This window comes from Sciurus carolinensis, chromosome 2 (genome assembly GCF_902686445.1).
Source record: "Sciurus carolinensis chromosome 2, mSciCar1.2, whole genome shotgun sequence".
Classification (NCBI taxonomy): domain Eukaryota; kingdom Metazoa; phylum Chordata; class Mammalia; order Rodentia; family Sciuridae; genus Sciurus; species Sciurus carolinensis.
Window position 1 is genome coordinate 196,884,152 of NC_062214.1, and position 22,215 is coordinate 196,906,366.

General features: G+C 46.1%; 1 protein-coding gene and 1 pseudogene across 1 annotated transcript in view; one reads left to right on the forward strand and one right to left on the reverse strand.

Moving 5' to 3' along the window:
* Window positions 1-759: 759 nt before the first annotated feature.
* Dync1h1 (dynein cytoplasmic 1 heavy chain 1) overlaps window positions 760-22,215 on the forward strand; it is a 63,166-nt gene continuing 41,710 nt past the window's right edge. Inside the window, 11 exon segments of the mRNA XM_047537674.1 lie at window positions 760-1,153; window positions 10,683-10,770; window positions 12,437-12,610; window positions 12,807-13,062; window positions 13,378-13,564; window positions 15,615-15,886; window positions 15,984-16,211; window positions 17,060-18,136; window positions 18,834-19,013; window positions 20,276-20,425; window positions 21,815-21,961. Coding sequence (XP_047393630.1) covers window positions 898-1,153; window positions 10,683-10,770; window positions 12,437-12,610; window positions 12,807-13,062; window positions 13,378-13,564; window positions 15,615-15,886; window positions 15,984-16,211; window positions 17,060-18,136; window positions 18,834-19,013; window positions 20,276-20,425; window positions 21,815-21,961 — 3,015 coding nt within the window. The 5' untranslated portion in view covers window positions 760-897.
* On the reverse strand, window positions 6,565-7,095 carry LOC124974317 (39S ribosomal protein L13, mitochondrial-like; annotated as a pseudogene).

Genomic DNA, 22,215 nt, shown 5'->3' on the forward strand with positions numbered 1-22,215 from the left:
ACAGGCGTCCCTCTTGGTCCTCACAGCATCCTTGCTTGGGGCAAAGCATGATTTTGTCTTTAGGAGCCAGGTCCCTTCACAGTTTGGAATATTACTGTCCAAGTGTCGTTCTTGCCTTAACCTCACACTGCCCTGCAGTCGAGACCCCAGCCACAGTCTTCAGGTCTCTCTGTCCTGGTAGAGGCCTGTTCCTCCACTGAAATGTCCCCTTCTACCAAGCATTACGACCACAGGCACTTCCCCCCATTCTTCGCCCTCTGAGAAAATTCTCATGCATATACACGTACCTAAGATATGTAAGTGTGCCTAATAAGACATCTACCAAGCCTACGTTTTGGCCCTTAATGTGCGTTCATTCCTTCACTAAGAGAGCTTAGAACAAAGAACAAAGTCTGGCACAAGCTGAGTGCCCACTACAACTCAGTTCTCATCCACATATCATTCATTCGCTATTTGTGGCGTTCTCGGGATGTGTGCTATTCGCTGCGTCCACTGCAGTGAACAAGGCAGACGTAGTTCCAGAGCCCGCCGCTCGCACTCTAGGGGCCAAGCCAGGTCCGCATCTGCAGGGCTGACGGTGAGGAGAAGCGGGCCCCGCCCAGTATCGGAACTACAAGTACCAGAAGGCCGCGCGGCGTCGTCGCTAGGTGCTCGGCGCATGCGCGACGTCGTGACGCCAGCCGCGAGCGGGCGCCGGTGGCTGCGGCCGGCGGGCGGGGCGGGGCCGGCGGGCGGCGGCTGCCTTTAGGGCGGAGCCGGCTCCCGCTCACCCCAGTCGGCCGTGGGCTAGCGGACGGTGCGGCTTCCGGCGCCCGTTTCTCTCTCTCGTTCGCTCCTGTCTCGCGCGGGGTCGCGGACGCCTTCTCAGCCCTGCTCGCGGGTCCCGAGCGCGGCGCCATGTCGGAGCCCGGGGGCGGCGGCGGCGAGGACGGCTCGGCCGGCCTGGAGGTGTCGGCCGTGCAGAACGTGGCCGACGTGTCGGTGCTGCAGAAGCACCTGCGCAAGCTGGTGCCGCTGCTGCTGGAGGATGGCGGCGAGGCGCCCGCCGCGCTCGAGGCGGCGCTGGAGGAGAAGAGCGCCCTGGAGCAGATGCGCAAGTTCCTGTCGGACCCGCAGGTCCACACGGTCCTGGTGGAGCGCTCCACCCTCAAAGGTGCGGGCCCAGCGGGAAGGGCCCTGCGCAGGGCAGGGGCGGCCGCGGGAGGGACGAGCCCCCCACGCCCCAGTCGTCCAGCGGGATGGAAGGAGCCCCCCAGGCCCGCGGACACCCCGCGGGATGGGAAGAGTCCCCCCAGGCCCACGGGCACCCCGCAGGATAGGAAGAGCCCCAGACACCCCGCGGAATGGGAGGAGCCCCCCACGCCCCAGTCGTCCAGCGGGATGGGAGGAGCCCCCCAGGCCCGTGGACACCCCGCAGGATGGGAGGAGCCCCAGACACCCCGCGGGATGGGAGGAGCCCCAGACACCCCGCGGGATGGGAAGAGCCCCCCAGGCCCGCGGACACCCGGCGGAATGAGAGGAGCCCCCCAGGCCCGCGGACACCCCGCGGGATAATAGGAGCCCCCAGGCCCACGGACACCCCGCGGGATGGGAGGAGCCCCCCAGGCCCACGGACATCCCACGGGAGGGACGAGACCCCCACGTCCCTGACGCCCCGCGGAGGCCGGCGCTGCCACACCCCTTGCCCGGGCTGAAGCCCCGCGGGGTGCCCACGTCCTGGTCACGGGAAGGGACCAGAGTGGCCCTGTCTTGCCGTCACCCCAAACAATGGGGTCGCTTTGTGTGCTCCGGCCTCTCAAGATGGCCGAGTTGGGTGGAGACAGCGTCTCCCTGGGCCGAGTGCAGGCGGAGGCCGCATCCCTGCCTCCAATGTCACATGAGCTTTTCGGTTTCGATTCGCGTCCAGGCCGAGGTGGCTTCGGGAGGGATGTGTCAGGGGCAGTCGGTGGAGCAGTGGCAGCTGGATTCTGGCCCTCTGGTTAGGGGAGGAGGCCGGCCCTGCAGGGACCCAGAGGCCGAGGCCCCAGGATGAGAGTGCCACAGGATGAGAGTGCAGGCAGGATGCTCACACGCTGGTCCTCAGCATGGTTGCTGAATGGGTGTATCTCTTCATTTACACGTGAGAAAACCGAGTCTCCAGTTCAGTGACTGGCCCAAGGTCACCACCTAGTCCTTGTCCTTAGCCTATACTCACCATATCAGTTTCTAGTCCAGTGCTTCACTAATTATGCCTAGATTTGTTCAATGCTTACATGATTCTAACAATAAATCTGTAATATTTAAGTCTGATTTTACAGGTTAAAAAAAAAAGAGGTTGAGGACTTAGTTGGGGAAGGAGGAAAAAAGTCTGCATATTGCAGTCTTCTCAAGTAGTGAGGCCCCTGAAAGCGGGTCTAGATGACCTCGAGTTCCGAACTTGGTGGCAGTGTTGCTTGTTTTTTTTTGTTTGGTTTTTTGGTTCCAGGGAGTGAACCCAGAGGTGCTTAACCACTGAGCCACATCCCCAGCCCTTTTTTTCTTTTCTTTTCTTTTTTTTTTTTTTAATTTTATTTTTCAGTATCTTTATTTTATTCATTTATTTATATGTGGTGCTGAGGATCAAACCCAGTGCCTCACACATGCTAGGCAAGTGCTCTACCACTGAGCTTCTACCCCAGCCTGTCCCCAATCCTTTTTATTTTTGATTTTGAGACAGAGTTTCACTAAGTTGTTTAGGGCCTAGCTAAGTTGCTGAGGCTGATCTTGGGTTTGCAGTCCTCCTGCTCAGTCTCCAGAGCAGCTGGGATTACAGGCATGGGTCACCATGCTTGCCTGGCCTTCTTGTTGGTTCTTTAAAAACCACTTTGTGGTGGATGGATAGCATATGAGACCAGTCCATGAATGGGTGTGGCACCATCCATCTGCATCTGGGATCCCAGGGATGCTGTCCAAGTCAATTTTGAGGTTAGCACCCAGAGATTGGAGATTGTCTGAAAGTGTTCACCAGCAAGTTTCTTAAAATTTCTACAGAACTATGGCTTGTAGACCATAGAGAACCCAGGCTACCTGTCTACCAGCTCGCATGCTTGTTTCTTTGTGACAGTCTGTTTCTTTCAGATGCTATTCTTATTCATAGATGCTTCACTATAGCCTTAATTTGGGCCAGAGGTTGTCAGAGTATAAAAGAGTATTTTTCTTACATCCATGTGGAATATTCAAAGCAAATAAGCCATTTGGGCATGTTTAAAGCATTAATGTTGTCTTGGTTGGGATAATGTATTTCTGCATGGAAATCATAAGTGCTAAAAAAAAATTTAAGCTCTCAGTGATGGAGTGCTTGTCTAGCATGCATGAAGCCCCGGGTTCCATGCCCAGCACTGCAAAGAAAAGAAAATTCATCCGCTCTTAACAAAACACATACACATGAGATAAAAATCACCTGAATCCTTCTACTGGGATAGAACCACTGTCTGCATTTTGGCCCATGTCGTTCTGGTTATTTTTCAAATAAATCTTAATCTGAGTTTTTTAAGTTATTATATTTTGAGTAGTTTGACCATAGATAATTCTTTATCATATTTTTATTGCACTGTTTGTTTTAAAATCAGTGATTTTTTTAAACTTTGGATCATGATTTATTTTTATGAAAAAGAAAATCAAGGGGCTGGGGAGATAGCTCAGTTGGTAGAGTGCTTGCGTGGCAAGCACAAGGCCCTGGGTTCAATCCTGAGCACCGCAAAAAAAAAAAAAAAAAAAATCAAGTGTTTGCTCTTCTAGAAAGATCATCAGTAGTTCTTTTTTCAAACATCTTAGAATTAAACTCCACTAAAATTATTGTAGGTGTCAGAGGCATATTTGAGTGATGTGCTTTTTTCTTCCTTTCAGCAAAGAGACATTCAGGCATTCAAATCTTTGGCTCCATAATGACTTGCACTTTTGAAAGTTGAGTAAGGAATGAGACTATCTAAAGTGGAAATGCTGCCTCATTCCTGTATTTATAAAACTCCATGATGTATTTCTGGCAAGTCAACCTGTTTGTAATTTATTTTTCACTTACAAAAATCTTAAGAAAGATTTAAAAATTAATCCAAATTTATACCACATGACCTCATTGGACTTATTAGCTTCCTGGCCACATAAGGAGAATTTATGTTTTATTTGTTTGTTTATTTTGGTGCTGGGGATTGAACTCAGGCCCCTGGACATGCTGAGTATACATTCTACCACCAAGCTACCCCATCTCCTGCACAAGGACAGTTTAGATGAGTACAGACCCAGGACCCTTGCTACTTGCTAGCAGGGCTTTCTTAGGGTAGTTTGTATGAATGAATGTTGACATTTGTACATTTAGTAAAATATGTGCATATAATAGTTGATTATAATGAAAGGGTAGGCTTGCATTAATAGGGAAAACAAATTTGAATTATTTAAATGAAAAACCACAAATCACCATGAAGTAGCATAATTTATTTCATGAACAGGGAATTATTTTTTCTATTTTATTCCCCTATTTTATTCTCAACATTTGTATTGAATATAGAAGCATTTTTATATGAAGCCAAATATATACATATGCGTATGTGTATATGTGTGAGTGTATAAAAATTTTAAGCTACCCTGGCCAGCTGTGAACTTTTGATGAAGTTCAGCCTTCTTCAAAATATAGAATAAAGGTTGTGAGTTTAGCATCTTATTTTGCTTGTGAAGAATTGGAGAGTCAGAAAGGGAAAGTTACAACTTCTCATTTGAAAAAGGAAAATCTCCTTTTTGTAATTCCTAGTCAGCAAGAAATTATTGTCTCCCTCATATAATTGTGACCAAATTAGGTGTTCATGCTTAACTAGACATTTCGCACGCACTGTTAGATGTTTCATCCCACTTTTTACTTGGTGTGCATTTTTGCTGGGTTTGTCCCGTAGATGTGGGCCATTTCCCTGCACGCTCCAGCCCACTAGCAGGCAGGCCAAGATCAGTGCCTGGAGTGTGGCGTTTCACTGGCACATCTTAGGTGTAGCGCTTTGCCTTTATCACAGGAAGAGAGGCTACTTCTAAGGCGTGCATCTTCCAAGTTTGTAGTCATAGTTGCTCCTGAGATAGGTAATTTGGGGTTTTCCTCCTCTTCATTAGTGCAGAGAGGTCTACAAACTGGAATGTGACTGGAAACCAGAGCATTTTTAATACCCAACTTCATAGAGTGCGGAAAGTCCTACAAGTGATGATTTTGTGAATTTTTAAAAATTACTTTTCTGAGATTTAATTTTCACAAAGAATGAAGACATTTAGCAAATTAATGACTAAAATACATAGTTTAGGTGATATATCCTTTATCCAAAATACTGGGGACCAGAGTGTTTGAGGTTTTGGATTTTTGCATCGTTGATCTGAATTATGAAACGCTCCAAGTTCCAGGTTAGAGATAGCAGGTTTTCTAATGGTGGATCACAGCCCGCATTCACTTCTGTGAATAGATCGATAGGAAACGTTTTCTGTAAAACAGTAATGCCTTGTAGCACTGGCAGGAGTTGTCCCCCTGCCCCCTCCCGGGCTCCTCCTGCCCTGAGCTCCCCACCCCAAGAAGACCAAACAATCTGCAGCAAGGTAGAATTGAGTGTGAGTGTAGCACAGTAAATGAAATGCATGTGTAGCAAAGGGAAAATAGTCAGCAGTCGAGCAGTCAACTCGGAATTGGTTGTCAGCACTGCAGGACGTCAGGCACAACACAAGGAGATGAGTCTCCTCCTTTCTGAATGAGGAAACCAGAGAAGCCCTGGAATGTGAAGACTCAGGTGGGAAAATGACGTTCCAAGGAGTGAGTGTTCTCAGACCTGAACACCAATCTCTGCAGTTCCTTGATAGCTATTAAAACGGTAGTATTCATTTTAATCTGTTTTATATCAAGTACTTCTTTTTGAATTGGTATTAACTTTAAAATACCAAGTCTTATTCCTTTTTCTTCCTTTCTGGAAATACCAAATGAAGCCCTCTTATGTCACATCCGTGGGGTTTAATTCTTCCTTCACACCCTCTACGCATGTTTTGATGGGAGTCTTCAGGTTGAAGGAAAAACCAGACTCTCATCGGGTTCTTAGTTTTGTGCCAGAGCAGCGAGTGGTTGTGGCATTCGTGTCTTCTCAGAAGGGGGACCAAAGGGTGGCATCCAGGTGATGGAGAGCACCATAGAGGGCAACAGGAAAACCGAAGACACGGGAAAGAGTAGGACAGGTGTGGGGGTGACCGGCCAGACCCCAGGGGCCAGAAGGTCAGGAGGAGGAGCAAAGCAGGGAGCCTCCAAGGAGCCTCACCTGTGCTTTCCCCTTCTCCCTCCCTCTCCGTCTCCTTCCCTCCCTCGTTTTCCCCCCTTCTCTTCCCCACCAGGGAGTGAACCCAGGGGCATTTAATCACTGAGCCATATCCCCAGCCCTTTTAATTTTTTTTATACCAAGTAAGCAATTTTATTCCAGTCATTGTATAATGAAACATTTCTATAAAATAATGTGTCTTATTGCAGTTTCTTGAAGCAGTTGTTTCACTGTACTAGGGCAGAACCTCAATCACTTCTCGATATTTTCTGTACTTTTCATTCTCCTACACCCAATACTCCTCAGACAGGGACCTCACTCTTGGGAAAGCCTCCGCTTCTTCCTGGGTGTACTCATCTAGAGGCTTTGGAATTTTCCAAGACCAAGGAAGCTCTTCCACTAAGTTCTTAAGAATGTCCTACTTTCTCCTGGAATGTCCTCATCTGGAAAAAGCTGCAACCTTTGCATCAGTGTTCTTGGTGAAGGTTTTTGGCAGCATGCATCAATAGCTGATTTTATAGTCACCTCTGGATCCTTGTGGTGCAGTTGAGCTTGTCTAAGTCCCCCTGGGTAGCCAGCATGTGAGGAGCTGCTTTTTGTTCTCATTTGTTTCCAGAAAATACAATGTATCTTGTGTTCATTATGACAAGTGATCTCCACAGTCACTCAGTGGATGATATACAAGTTTATGTAATCCTTGAAGTTCTGTTGATGCTATAGTAGCAAGTTTACCAGGGGTCTGCATTTTCTCATCTAAGAGGTACCATATTCAAGCAACAGTGGCCCATTGCTAGGGTGTGCTAGAGAAACTAGACATTTTGCCACACTGGTCGAACCACCCTTTCCTTTTAATTTTTTCTTGTGAGACAGGATCTTGCTATGCTGCTTAAGTCCTCACCAAGCTGCTGAGATTGGCCTCAAACTTGTGATCCTCCTGCTTCAGCCTCCTGAGTCACTAGGATTACAGGCATGTGTCGCCCTGCCTGGCTTGCCTGTCTTTACCAGGGGCTTTATTTTCCTTTTCTGATTGTGCCTGCACTACGTTTTGTGAAAACATGCATCTCTACTCAGGGTAGAGTAGCATGATTCTTAAGGTAACTGTTATCTTTTTTGATATTTCATTAAGCAAGACAATGTAATGATATAAATCACCATATGTATGTTTGAAATATAGTAAAGTAGCCTCTCAATAGAAGTATACACAAATGAGTGCTAAATGTCACTTTGAATATCTCTAGAAATTCAGTAACTTTTCCAAGGTAACCAAAATATCTGCAAGACCTCATGGTGTGTATCAGCACAGCTTGCAGCAGAGGAACTTGTAAGCCAGCCCCAGTCCCTCCTGAGCTGCTGTACTACTTCAATTCTGTAACTATCCAACAGGCAGTACTGTGTGCATGAATATAAACTGTATCAGACATCAGGAAATGGATTCAGGCTTTGCTGAAACTGGTATTACTTGATAAAGCATGCAGATTGTGTTTGTATATAAGCTTCTGACAGCATTGACCCCTTTTTGTTATTAGGAGTTAGCAATCAAGTGTCTTTCCTCTTCTGAACAATTTTTTAAATGTTTCTACAAAAGTAAAATGTCACATTTTTATTATTTGAATGATGTAATAATTTACAGAGAGGCAAAAAGGACCCAGTATAGCAGTTTATTAAGAAATGTCCTAAGTTCTATAAGTGCGATTCAGAGAGATGTATTCATTTGATGTGTATTTAATAGGAATATGCATAAAACGACTAGCCACAGTGTGTTCTCTGACTGGTTCAGAAGCACCCCATAAGGTGTCATCATCCAAAGTCAGTTTAAGGAAGCAGTGGGAAACATCTGCTTCATCATCGTCTGAGGATTATGTCACTGGGCGTGCCTTCCGGAGCCACAGCAGCTCTGCTGCATTGCAGTCTTCCTGTGCAGAGCTGGCATCTGCCAGGCCGCCTGAGGCACTGTGGCTGGGCACAGGGCCTGTCCTGGACCTTGTTTGCATAGGAAGTGCCAGCAGCACTGGGACTCAGGCCAGGCTGCCTCTTGTCTTGGTGTTTAAGTGATGTGCCTTCATCTGAGGGGGAGAAATGGTCGAAAACTAGCATCAGAAAATTAGCATCATAGTTTCGGTTTTGTGATCGGTTTCCTTTGATGATGTTAGAATGTTACTTTTCTTTTCTTTCTTTTTTTTTTTTTTTTTTTAGTTTTAGATAGATACAATATCTTTATTTTATTTATTCATTTCATGTGGTGCTCACTCTGCCACTGAGCCACAACCCCAGCCCTACTTTTATTTTCTTAATGTTGCTTGAGTGTTGTTTTGCTGATACTTTTATATAAATCATAGAACAATATCCTGAAAAGTTCAGAAAATTGAGGGAGAACGTATTTTGTGACCCCACCCCTGGATGGCTGTGTAGTTCGGGGTTTTTCTGTTCTCTTGTCCATCTGTTGTCTTACTGATGGCAGTCCTGATGTGCAACTGGTTTCAGGCCGCCTAATTCATCTTGTAGTACAGCCACAGTTGAATGGTTAGAAAACCGATTGGTATGTGTAGGGTTTTTGAAACAGTATATATATTTTAACTTTATTTGATTTATCTATATTTTATGTGGTCCTGAGGATTGAACCCAGTGCCTCACACATGCTAGGCAAGTGCTCTACCACTGAGCCACAACCCTAGCTCTATTTTTTTTTTTAATTAAAAAATTTTTTGGTGGTCCACAGGAGTTTTGGGAGCAGTCCCAGGGCGGGAAGGCCCTGCACTTAGAGGATATGTTGGACCTCTTACTGGTGAAAATAGCTTGTGCTGGTAACAGAGGGACCAAACTTGATCTTGGGGATATGGAACTGTGACCACAGGCTGATGGCCCTTGATCCCCTTACCTTCATGGTCTGGATGGAATGGGCCCCTGGGCCTCAGTAGCCCTGAGTGACAGGTGGTCAGGTCCTGGTATTCTTAGTCCACCTCGTAAGTGCTGCTGTGGGGTCACAGCACAGCCAGGTGCCAGAGGGCTTTACCTACAAGACACTTCTCAGATACCTTTCCACAACAGATTTCCCCCAGACTTCCTCTTCTTTCATTGAGATGCAGAGTGCCAACAGTGAGACCTGGCGATGATGTGACCCTGTGCAGAGATTCTTATGTGGTGGAGCGGTAGCCAGCAGCATCAGGTTGGGCAGGCAGTACCCACCACCTCGTATCTTGAAGTGTACTCAAGGCCTCTGAGGCACTCTGAACTCACCAACACCCACAGAAAGACAGTGGTCATTTTAACAAACAGCTAGGCAATGCTTAGCATGCTGAATGTTCTACCACCTCCTCCTTCCTCCCCTTCCTAAAATTATACCAAAACAGTAATTTAGAAGAATTGTCTTCTTGAAAGATAGAGCAATGTACTGGGCTGGGTATGTAACCTAGTGGTAGATAGAGCCTGGCATGGGCGAGGTCATGAGTTCAGTCCATGCAAACACAGAAACAAGACAATTCCTACGTTGTGATTTTTGCTAACGCAGGTATTTCATACAGTGTGTCATTAAAAGTAACTAGAATGTTTAGACATCTCATGAATTAACACAATGCAGAAGTTTGGGTAGTCTTCTGTTCTTACAATTGTCTTATGATTTTGATTTTGAGTTATTTAGAAAGTTGACTCACATGCCTCTTGTGGCAGAAAGCTTTGTAAAGTGACTCCTGCTTATGCAGCAGAGGCAAGGGCTTAGGTGAATTCCTTGCAAGCCCCTCAGTGGTTTCTGTCTCTTGGCTGGTCTTGGCCCTGGGCCTGCCCTGCAGAGCAATGGTGAAGGGTCTGCACTTTGGAATGACAGACCTCTGAATACTCACTTTGGTGCTTTCCAGCTGAGGGTCTGTGGGTCATTTTCTTAGACGTCATACCTGGGAAACAGGAATAACAACAGTCATGCCACCCACTAGGGTTCAATGTATGATGTATTTAAGTGCCTGTCTTATAGTAAGTGCTGGGTAAACAACTGAGCAGAATATACTCGGAGGATGGGGGCAGAGAGTGCCTTCTGTATTTGGAGCACGGAGTACAGGGCTCCTGGTCAGGGGTGGTGAGAATTTGGCGAAAGCTAAGTGCAGCCGCATTGCCCACAGGCAGGGCCTGCCCTGTTGCTTCACCTTTGTCTGCTGCTAATTCTTCCAGCAACCCAGGCAGGCCAGTACCACCCTGGCATGTGTAGCTACGGCAACCACTTGCCTCCGTGTAAGATGGCAGATCAGTGATGGTCAGGAGTCAGAAAACGGGCAAGAGGGGCAAATAGATGGCACCGAGTTTTCCAAGGGCTTAAATGTCAGGTTAGGGGTGGGATGAGGTAAGAACTCTCTAACCAGTTGTTCAGTAGGAAATTGAAGTGATGATATGTATTTGATATGATGTTTTTATGATTTACAGAGGATGTTGGTGATGAAGGAGAAGAAGAAAAAGAATTTATTTCCTATAACATCAACATAGACATTCATTATGGGGTCAAGTCCAATAGGTGAGTACATGAATATACCATTTTCTCAGATTATAGATTTATGATTGTAAATTAATGTAAATCTTCTTTGACTCAGACACATTACTGAGAAAACATTAAGACTTCTGTTCTTTAAACTAGGTACGGTGGCTTATGCCTTAATCCCAGCAACTCTGGAGGCGGAGGCAGGAGGATTGCAAATTCAAAGCGAACCTCATCTTTTTAAATTTTTTGATCAATATCAAGATTCCATAAGAGTCACATGGATAGTACTTAGAATGAGAGGATTGAGCCCAGGGCACTCCACCCTGAGCTTCAGCCCATTCTTTTTATTTTTGACTTGGGGGCAGGGTCCTACTAAGTACCAGGCTGGTGTGGAACTTGTGACCCTCCTCGCTCAGCCTCCAGAATTACTGGGATTATAGGTGTGCACCACCATACTTGGACAGGGTATATTTTTAAGAACAAGCACATAGCCTTATCATATGTAGGAAACACAATATTATTCTCTAATTACAGAATGTGTTTAAATTAATAATGCTCTTAATGATAATTCTCCCCATCCAGAACCTGTCCAGATCCCACTTTGCAACTGGTTTACTGTCTCTCTAAGTTTTATTCTGAGGCAGCCATTCAGCCTTTCTGTGCCTTTGTAAATTGACTTTATTTTCTTTTTTAATAGTTACAGACTTCCACAACTGGGTTTATCTGATGCTTCCTCATGATTAGATTCAGGTTGTACATTTTGGGCAGGAATACTGTTGTGGTTTTGTTTCTTCCTAATGTGCCATAAAAGTAATTCCTCGGCCTTTTTAGAGTAATATGAAGTATTATCTGGAAAGTACTGGCCAAGGATCTAGGAGATTCAAACAGCATTGGCTTCTTTTTTTTTTTTTTTTTTTTTTTTTTTTTTTGCGATGCTGGGGATTGAACCCAGGGCCTTGTGCTTGTTTGCAGGAAGCTCATGCTCTGGGAGGGAGGTTGGCAGATGCAAAGCTAATTATAATGCTTGGCAGAGCTTCTTGAAATCATGGAGATAGGAGGTTGCTTCTGATTAAGGGAAGCCCACAGAAGAGGTCATGCCAGAATTGAGTTTTGAGAGTTACCTAGACTTTCAGCAGACGGATATAGATTTCTTAAGCAAAGACATAAAGCACATGAGACATTTAAGAATCAGACAGCTGGTTGGCTGGTTGAGCTCGTGGGGCATAGTGTACAAATGGAGATGGGGCTGGAGGACTTCCCAGGACCTGGTGAAGGGGTTGCCTAGGCTGCCACTTCAGCTTGTTTCGGTGTTTGCGTGTTGAAGCTGACCCATGACTTACGTGAGCAAGCAGTACAGATGAGCATGCGGTCAGACTTAAGGGCATCTTGGCTTGTAGTACAGTTGACAGGAGAGGTCAACTGTAATCTGAGACTGAAAATCCAACTTGTGTGAGACACACGACCTTTGCCTGGTTTCATTAGAACACCCTTAATCCTAACTCTGAGTTACTAGTTCTCACGTGGTGGGTAAAGAAAGGCAGGGGTGTGTTTCACTCTCAGAAAGCGATAGTTCAGTATGATCTGTGATTTTTTAAGTTGAACATTCAAATGAAGTCTTGATTTGTGTGCACACAAAGACTACAGTTATTAAAATGGATTAGGAGTGAGATTCTCGTTCTGACTTCTCGTTCACTGTCTCCAGCCTGGCATTCATTAAACGCACCCCTGTGATCGACGCGGACAAGCCGGTGTCCTCTCAGCTCCGCGTGCTCACACTCAGTGAAGACTCGCCGTACGAGACGCTGCACTCCTTCATCAGCAATGCCGTGGCTCCGTTTTTTAAGTCCTACATCCGGGAGTCTGGCAAGGCAGACAGGTGAGACCACTTTCCTGTGGTCTGAGTGTCGTGTCAGTCCCAGTCCACGTGGCAGTGTAGGAAGTGGTGTGAAACTCAGGCCTGGGAGGGAAGTCAAGAGAACTCCTTCACATTAGTGAATATGGTTTTATTCATGCCCGGCAGGATCTTTGAAGACGAGCCATGCCCTAACTTTTAAATGTTTCCTGTCTTATAGAGATGGTGATAAAATGGCTCCTTCAGTTGAGAAAAAGATTGCAGAACTTGAAATGGGACTCCTGCACTTACAACAAAACATTGAGATTCCAGAGATCAGCCTTCCAATCCACCCAATTATCACAAATGTTGCAAAGCAGTGTTATGAACGTGGAGAAAAGCCCAAAGTTACAGATTTTGGAGATAAAGTTGAAGACCCAACTTTTCTCAATCAATTACAATCTGGAGTTAACCGTTGGATCCGAGAAATTCAAAAAGTGAGAGCACATCATTGAAAGTTATTGTGTAAGATACCTGTGGGGAAACTCTTCTGAGCTTTGTCAGTAAGCAGTCAGCTGGTGGTGGGGTCCCTCCTGCTCCTGGGCACGTTCAGTGCAGGGTTGGCCTTGGTCTGGGTAGAGTGGTCAGGTGCAGTTTGGACTGTTTAAGGTTGATTCTGAGAGAGCATTGGTCTCGAGCAGGCTCATGCCTTTGACTTGAAATATAAAAATTAAGTTGTAATACATTTAATTAATGATAATGTTTTCTTTGTTTAAATAATGAATACCCTGACTGTTCTTATATCTTCAAAGGTGACCAAACTCGATCGAGATCCTGCATCAGGAACTGCCTTACAGGAAATCAGTTTTTGGCTAAACTTGGAACGTGCATTGTACCGCATTCAGGAGAAGCGAGAGAGCCCAGAAGTTCTCCTGACTCTGGATATCCTGAAACACGGCAAGCGTTTCCACGCCACTGTCAGTTTCGACACAGACACAGGTGAAAACTAGAATAATATGATAAGTTGTTGATCTGGCTTTGTGAGGTCTTTTCTGTGGTTATTTAGGTGAAAACGAGTAAATGTACTTTATTCTTTGGTGCTGCGGGGAAACCAGGGCCTCACCGTGCTGGGCTCGTGTTCTACCACTAAGCTGCACTCCCAGCCCTGTACTCTTTCAGTTTTCTCTCTTGCATCCTGTCTCATCTTTCCCTCAGTTCCAGGGAATTGAAACAGTTTCTCCACGTACCTTCTTCCCTTCAGGGCTTTCGAGAATATGTGTCAGTCTCCAGGCTCACGTGTGGTGAGCCTGGAGTACCTCCTGCTTCCCAGCTGCTTGCTTCCTTGATAGGCTGTACTTTTCCTGGTGAGAGGTGGCTTAAGCCTGTAATCCCAGCAACTTGGGAGGCCGAGGCAGGAAGATCTCAAGTTCAAAGCCAGCCTCAGCAATGGCGAGGTGCTAAGCAACTCAGTGAGACCCTGTCTCTAAATAAAATACAAAATAGGGCTGGGGATGTGGCTCAGTGGTCAAGTGCCCCTGAGTTCAATCACCAGTACCAAAAAAAAAAAAAAAAAAAACTTCACTTTTTGTTATACAAAGTCAGGTGTGCTTTTGACAATGGCAAGAAGAAGTATAAACTGAGAAGTTCCTTGCCCAGGGGGCTATAGAAGAAGAGTCGTTGGTACTGCTTTCTCTTCCTCTTTTTAGCTACCTCTTTCCCTTCTTTGCCTTCTTCCCTATTCTGAGTGGTCGAAGTAAATTTCATTTTCTGAGTGTGGAACAGTGTGAATGATATTGCATTATACTGAGGACCCAAATGTTTGAATGACCAGGTGCTGTGAGGCATTTCTCTATACCCACAGATACTTATTGGACCAGGTCATTAACACAAGCAGATGCAGTGCTACATGCCTGTCGTCTCAACTATTCGGGAGACTGAAGCAGAAGGATCATAAGTTCAAGGCCAGCTGGTGCAACGTAGCAAGACCCTGTCTCAAAATAAAAAATACAAAGGGCTGGGGACATAGCTCAGTGGTAAAGTGCCCCCAAGTTCAAACCTCAGTGCCAAAAAAAAAAAAAAAACACGACAGTGCTTGTCATATTCCTGTCCCTTGCCCCCCTTAAAAACTGTGGTACCCACATTTTAAATATTAGAGGAGAGTCCAAGTAGAAGCCTCTGGTTACTTCAGTCACATTGTACACATTTGGGCCTTTGCTAATGCTGAAACGTGTACTTTGATTTTTTTTGGACACCTGTGAAACTTTTATTTCTTTTTTAACCTTTTTTTAGGGAGGTACCAACAAGGGGCACTCGACCACTGAACCAAAAACCCAGCCCTATTTTATATTTTATTTAGAGACAGGGTCTCACTAAGTTGCTTAATTAGCTCCTCGCTTTTGCTGAGGCTGGCTTTGAACTTGTGATCCTCCTACCTCAGCATCCTGAGCTGCTGGGATTACAGGCATGCATCATAGCGCGAGGCTCTTTTTTTAAATCTTATACCAGAAAGTGAAGTCAAGAAATAGACGAAGACGCAGTTTTTGGTATGATGCCATAACAACACACTCCCCTAGCCTGACCCATGGGAAATCTTTGTGTTTTCAGAGATGACAAAATTTTAGTTTCTCTAAACTTAATTGTAATTGGTAAAATATGTAGATAATGTAGACAGCAAGTAAAATGTATAAGACTAACACCCACAGTGTTGAGAGTCCATATGAGTTGATTCTCTTCTCTTTTTTTTTCAGTTGCAGATGGACACAATATCTTTATTTTTTTAGTTTTTTTATGTGGTACTGAGGATCGAACCCAGTGGCTCATGCATCTAAGCAAGCACACAACCCTGAGCCACAACCCCAGCCCTGATTCTGTTCAGCAAAACCGGGACCACACTAGGTTTATCCTGTTAGCATTCCTTTTTCAAATGTTTTGAGGTTTCTGTGTCACTAAAACCCATGCAACATCAGAATGTTCCATTGTAAGGTTATGTTTTCATTTACTTAATATCACTTTATGTGAAGACCATTAACTGTTTTCTCTGTTAATCTAGGTCTAAAACAAGCTTTGGAAACAGTGAATGACTACAATCCTCTAATGAAAGATTTCCCTCTGAATGACTTACTGTCTGCCACTGAGCTGGACAAGATACGGCAGGCACTTGTTGCAATTTTCACCCACTTGAGAAAGATACGAAACACAAAATATCCCATTCAGAGGGCATTGCGTTTGGTGGAGGCAATTTCAAGAGACTTGAGTTCCCAGTTACTCAAAGTATTGGGCACTAGAAAATTGATGCATGTTGCTTATGAAGAATTTGAAAAAGTAAGCTTTAATCTATTAGAAAACCAACCTTAGAGTAACAAGGCAAAAACATGCTTTAGTAATAAACCTCTATTCCTGGATTCTTGTCCTATCCTAGGTTATGGTAGCTTGCTTCGAAGTTTTTCAGACATGGGATGATGAGTATGAGAAGCTTCAGGTGTTGTTGAGAGACATTGTCAAAAGAAAAAGGGAAGAAAATCTGAAGATGGTGTGGCGCATCAACCCTGCTCACAGAAAGCTTCAAGCCCGCCTTGACCAGATGAGAAAATTTAGACGCCAGCATGAACAGCTAAGAGCTGTTATCGTCAGAGTCCTAAGGCCACAGGTATGGTTTGCATTCTAAAGATTGTGCCAGACGTGGTGGCGCGTGCCTATAGTCCCATTGCTAGGGAGGCTGAGGCAAGAGGATCACAGACTCAAGGCCAGCCTCAGCAATTTGGCAAGACCCCATCTCAAAATAAAATATTTTTGAAAAGAGCTATAGATGTGGCTTAGTGGTTAAGTGCCCCTGAGTTCAATCCCCGATATCAAACAAATAAAAAATAAAAACCTGTACATGTGCCGTTTTAATGCCTATTGTGAAAACACCTCTGCTGTCGCTTGGCCCTGAGTATTTCTTCCCCTTCAGCCTCATCTTCACCTCATTGCTGTCGTCTTAAAGAGCGACTGATTCTGTATCAAGTTATCTCAGTCCAGATTTGTGATGCTCTCCCTCTCCCTCACTCCCTGGCTTGCGTGGACCCTAGAGCCAGACTCCTGGCTGTTCTGTTCCAGCTTCACCACTTGCCAGCTGTATGGCTCGCACATGTCACTTCCCTGCGTTTTCTCAGAGTCCTCATCTAGAAGATGTGGAGGTGATGGTGTGTGCCTGAGACGCACTGAAGAAGACATGGGCTCCTTTTATTTCTTGGTCCATGCTTCTTTTCCTGCTTCGGGATTCACCTTTCATCCCCACCCATTCTTTTCTTCCATTATAAATGTAATCCCACAAAGCCATATTGTCAGAAAACCTCTATTGTGTAGTTAAAATGTCACGTTTTACTTGGCTTTGTCAAGATCTGGTTATAAAATGTTTGACTAAAAGTTTAAAAACCTATATTGCTGACTGGTAATCTTATGTGTATAACAAAGTAAAACTCTTTATTTGATAAATTTTTTGTTTCAATCTTTCAGGTCACGGCAGTTGCACAACAGAATCAAGGGGAGGTTCCTGAACCCCAGGATATGAAAGTGGCAGAGGTCCTCTTTGATGCTGCAGATGCAAATGCCATCGAGGAAGTCAACCTGGCGTATGAGAACGTCAAGGAGGTGGACGGACTGGATGTCTCCAAAGAAGGCACGGAGGCCTGGGAGGCTGCCATGAAGAGGTACGACGAGAGGATCGACCGGGTGGAGACCCGCATCACTGCTCGCCTCCGAGACCAGCTCGGTACAGCCAAGAACGCCAACGAGATGTTCAGGATCTTTTCCAGGTTCAACGCACTGTTTGTCAGGCCTCACATCCGTGGGGCCATTCGAGAGTACCAGACCCAGCTAATCCAGCGGGTGAAAGATGACATCGAATCTCTCCACGACAAGTTCAAGGTCCAGTACCCACAAAGCCAGGCATGCAAAATGAGTCACGTCCGCGATTTGCCCCCAGTGTCGGGGTCTATCATCTGGGCTAAGCAGATCGACAGACAACTCACTGCCTACATGAAACGCGTGGAGGACGTGCTTGGCAAGGGCTGGGAGAATCACGTGGAGGGCCAGAAGCTGAAGCAGGATGGGGACAGCTTCCGCATGAAGCTCAACACCCAGGAGATCTTCGACGACTGGGCGAGGAAGGTGCAGCAGCGCAACCTGGGCGTCTCTGGCCGCATTTTCACCATTGAAAGTACTCGTGTTCGGGGCCGAACTGGAAATGTCCTCAAGTTAAAAGTGAACTTCCTTCCTGAGATCATCACACTTTCAAAGGAAGTCCGAAACCTCAAGTGGCTCGGCTTCCGGGTTCCTCTGGCCATTGTGAACAAGGCTCATCAAGCAAATCAGCTCTACCCGTTCGCCATCTCGCTGATTGAGAGCGTCCGGACCTATGAGCGCACTTGCGAGAAGGTGGAGGAACGGAACACCATCTCGCTCCTAGTGGCTGGCTTGAAGAAGGAAGTGCAGGCTTTGATCGCAGAAGGCATCGCCCTGGTGTGGGAGTCCTACAAACTCGATCCCTACGTGCAGCGCTTGGCGGAGACTGTCTTCAACTTCCAAGAAAAGGTGGCTCTAATTTAGTGCTCAAGTGTTCTAGCAGTGAGTCGCACGTAGCAGTAGCTAGGGCAGCTCCCACCTGCTCCCACAGAAGGGGTGCGCGACGGGTGCAGCCTTGGGCCACAGGGGCACAGAGGGAGAAGGCGCTGACTTCCTCCCTGCTCTGTGCTGGGGACAGGGCTCTCGGGAGGATGATAAGTAACACCCTGAGCCTAGAAACTAAGTGGGGGCGAGGGTCTGAGGAGGCTGTCAGCCAAGTGAGAGGTTGAGGAAGACTAGGTCTGCAGTGCTGGCTGCCTCCTCCAGGGTCTTAGACCTTCTTCCCGGGCCCCAGCTCAGCCCGACAGTTGTAGACTTCCTCTCCCAGAGTCTGCCACCACTAGCGTACCGTGCATTACACATCCGTGAGCAGCCGCCTCCCTCCTCAGGGTGCAGGAGGGGTGGAGTGGGCTTGTTATTTTCCTTCTCCTGGACTTAGCAGCCAGAGGCCACCCCTGCCATGAGCAGGAGTGAGAGCGGCCAGTGGCACCCAGGCCTTTCTCTTCCCTCTGGGAACATGGTGGGGATAAGCATCCTGCTCAACCCGACAGCGAGGAGTGGCTCTTTATGGGGAACTACTCAAGCACAACTTTCGTTAATGAACTGAGAAGAGTGTGTGCAATAAAGGAATAGAATAAGTGGATGTTTTGATTGTTGCCTCCCGTAGGTGGACGATCTGCTGATTATTGAAGAAAAAATAGATCTGGAAGTGCGTTCCTTGGAAACATGCATGTATGATCATAAGACCTTCTCAGAGATCTTGAACAGAGTCCAGAAAGCAGTGGATGACTTAAACCTTCACTCCTATTCCAATCTGCCCATCTGGGTCAACAAACTTGACATGGAGGTGAGCTGGATCGGTTCAAGCATTTTTCATTCTGCGAGGATGTAGGAGTGGGCCCTGTTCAGAAAGCTCTTTAGTCTGGCACTGAAAAACTTTCCTTAGAAATTACCAGTGATGGTCCAGTTCCCCCTAGAGTCTCACTTAACTGATTCTAGAGCTGAGCTGGGCCTCGACAGGCCAGTACCCACGTCTGCACTGAGCTGAGAGCCAGAGCCACCAGGAAGAGAAAGTCCCTTTGTTTGCTAGATGCTGACACTTCTGCCCCTTTCTGCTCCTTTTCTTCCTATGAGTTAGGTTGACTTTTTTGGTCGTGCCAGGGATTGAACCCAGGGCCTCAAGTATGCTCAGCCATGCCTCTACCACTGAGCCACACCCCTTGCCCCTGGGTTGTCCTTCCTACCCCCCAAGGCAGCCTTCTGCAATATCCCTGACACAACTAACTTGGAAAGAAATACCTAGCACAAAGTACCTCTGCTCTTGGTATGGAGTTCTCTGCTCAGCCCTGGGGTCAGACAGGGGCTGTGCTTCTCTGGTTGCTGATTGGAGAGTGCAGCAGTGCAGCCTTAGGAAGGGGCATTTGGTAGGAGAGGTTGGCTTGATCAGTTTGACACTTGATCAGTTTCCAGGCTGCGTTTCCTTTCTCTTTTGAAATGGGTGAGTCATTTGCAGTGGCTCCACACAGAGGGACACTACAGGAGGGAACATTACTGAACCCACGGTCTGACAGTGCCTGCAGCCTCCACCACGTTCCCCGCTGACTGTGTGGCCCAAGGCAGACTGGACAAAGGCATGCAGATATCCTATGTATAAGAAAGTTGTCTGGTAGAGTACCTGCCTCGCAAGCATAAGGTCCTGGGTTCAATCCCCAGCACCACAAAAAAAAAAAAAAAAAAAAAAAAAGAAAGTTGTCTAATTCTAAATCAGAAGAGTTTCTTCTTTTCTTGTTTGATATCCAAATTATAGTTTTTCTGAGGCTACCAGGAGAACATGGTTTTCTTTCACGTTGAATAAACACTAAGACCTTAATTGCATCTGCTGCATGGCTCTAGGCTTCTTGTCACTTGTGAAATGGAAGGATAGAGATTCAGTTGGTCCAGAGATGCAGAACAGAACCTGAGATGAGCCATGTGAGGCTAGGAACTTGATAAGGGAGGCTGAGGATCCGAGTTAGGACTTTCCGTCTTTGACCCCAAACACCCGCCTGCTAGTGCTCGTGTTGTGCGCCGACTCGATGAAGCACTGTTCTGACGCTAACTTCTCTGTAGATCGAGAGGATACTGGGCGTTCGCCTGCAAGCTGGCCTCAGAGCTTGGACCCAGGTCCTTCTTGGACAGGCTGAAGATAAAGCAGAAGTTGACATGGATACAGATGCTCCACAAGTCAGTCACAAGCCTGGTGGAGAGCCAAAGATCAAAGTGAGTACTTCCTGTGGCATCCCGTGTGTGAGTAGGCAAAATAATCCTCCCCTTAGAAGGACCCATGGGGACTGGGCATGGGGCTCGGTGGCAGTCACTTCTGTCATGTGCAGAGCCCTGGGCTGCATCCCCAGCACCTTAAGAGGCAGAGGTGCCATGGAAGTCACTTCACGGCAGAGAAACCTGAGGGACAGCACCGTAACAGGTGACTAAAGTTAGGGTCATATTCCCTGTGATGTGCAGTTAGAGGGTACTTTGCCTCTGTGACCTTCCCTGGATTCTTCAGCCTCATTCTAGTCATGAGACCATGCCCTGCAAACCCATACTGAGGGTCATGAATATCAAGAAAAACTAGACAGATGTCACAGATTGGAAGTGAGGGAGAGATGTGACAACCGAGTGTCAAGTAGTTGTTTGGATCAGGTCCTGGGGGCTGTAGTTCACAGATTCAGGTCAGCCTTTCTGTCCTTGTGTAAGATGTTTACATGAGAAAGAGTAGGTGAAGTAGGAACACAACTTAGAAGCCTAAAATAATTTTGAAGAAGGAAGGCATAAGAAAACAGATAAATTTTAAGCTGGGCATGGTGGCACATGCCTGTAATCCCTGCAGCTTGGGAGGCTAAGGCAGGAGGATCATGAGTTCAAAGCCAGCCTCAGCAATTTAGCAAGGCCCTAAATAACTCAGTGAGATCCTGTCTCTAAATGAAATTTTAAAAAAAATTTTTTTTAGAAAAGAATCTACATCAGGGCTCTGCCTACCAAGCATTCATGCAATAAATTATTTAATGAACGGCATACAATCTGCTACAAGTAGAAGGCTGAATCTGAGTCTTGTGGAAGGATGCAGAAGCACAGGGTTGCCCCTGCAGACAGCAGTCTCTGTCTCTCAAGCTATCTCTCCCCATGGTGTGAAGAAGTGGTCAGCCAGCACTCGGAAAGCTTTCCAGAGAATCCTGCAGTTCTGTTGTTAGCAGCTGTGCACATGGACCTGTCTGCTGCCCTGGGAGGCCGCCCTGAAGTTCAGAGGCCAAGTGCTTATTTTCTGTTTACAGTTCTCATGTTGGCAATAAAAACGCCTCACAAAACGAGCCCAGAAGAACTGCAGGTGCAGATGTTGAACTGGAAGAAAGACTTTTTTTATCTTCTTTTTTTCCTCTCCCCCATCCTTAATGTCTAAATTTTTTCACTTTTTAGTATTACAGACAACATTGAGGGGGCTGGGGTTGCGGCTCAGTGGTGGAGCACTTCCCTCATATGTGTGAGGCACTGGTTTGATTTTCAGCACCACATATAAATAAATAAAAATAATAAAGGTCCATCAACAACATTGAGTTTAATGTATTTATTGAAATATAATGCTGAGTAAAAAATGAAACCTTTCTTTTACAGAATGTTGTTCATGAGCTGAGAATAACCAATCAGGTAATCTATTTGAATCCACCAATTGAAGAATGCAGATACAAGCTGTACCAGGAAATGTTTGCCTGGAAGATGGTCGTGCTATCCCTCCCCAGGATCCAGAGCCAGAGATACCAGGTGAGCTCCCAGGGTCTCAGAGCATGTGCCCTCTGTCAGGGCTGTCCCCATTTTTTTTAGAGAAATGTTCAGACATGCACAGAGGTAGTGGTAATTGTGAGCTCGCACCACCCAGGTTTATTTTGGGTTTATTTGGTCAACGTGTGACCAGTTTTTTTTTTTGTTTTTTTTGTTTTTTTTTTCATTTATATTTCCTTCCCTACCTCCCACTCCTACCAGATTATTTAAAAGTAAATTCCAGGTGTGACATACTC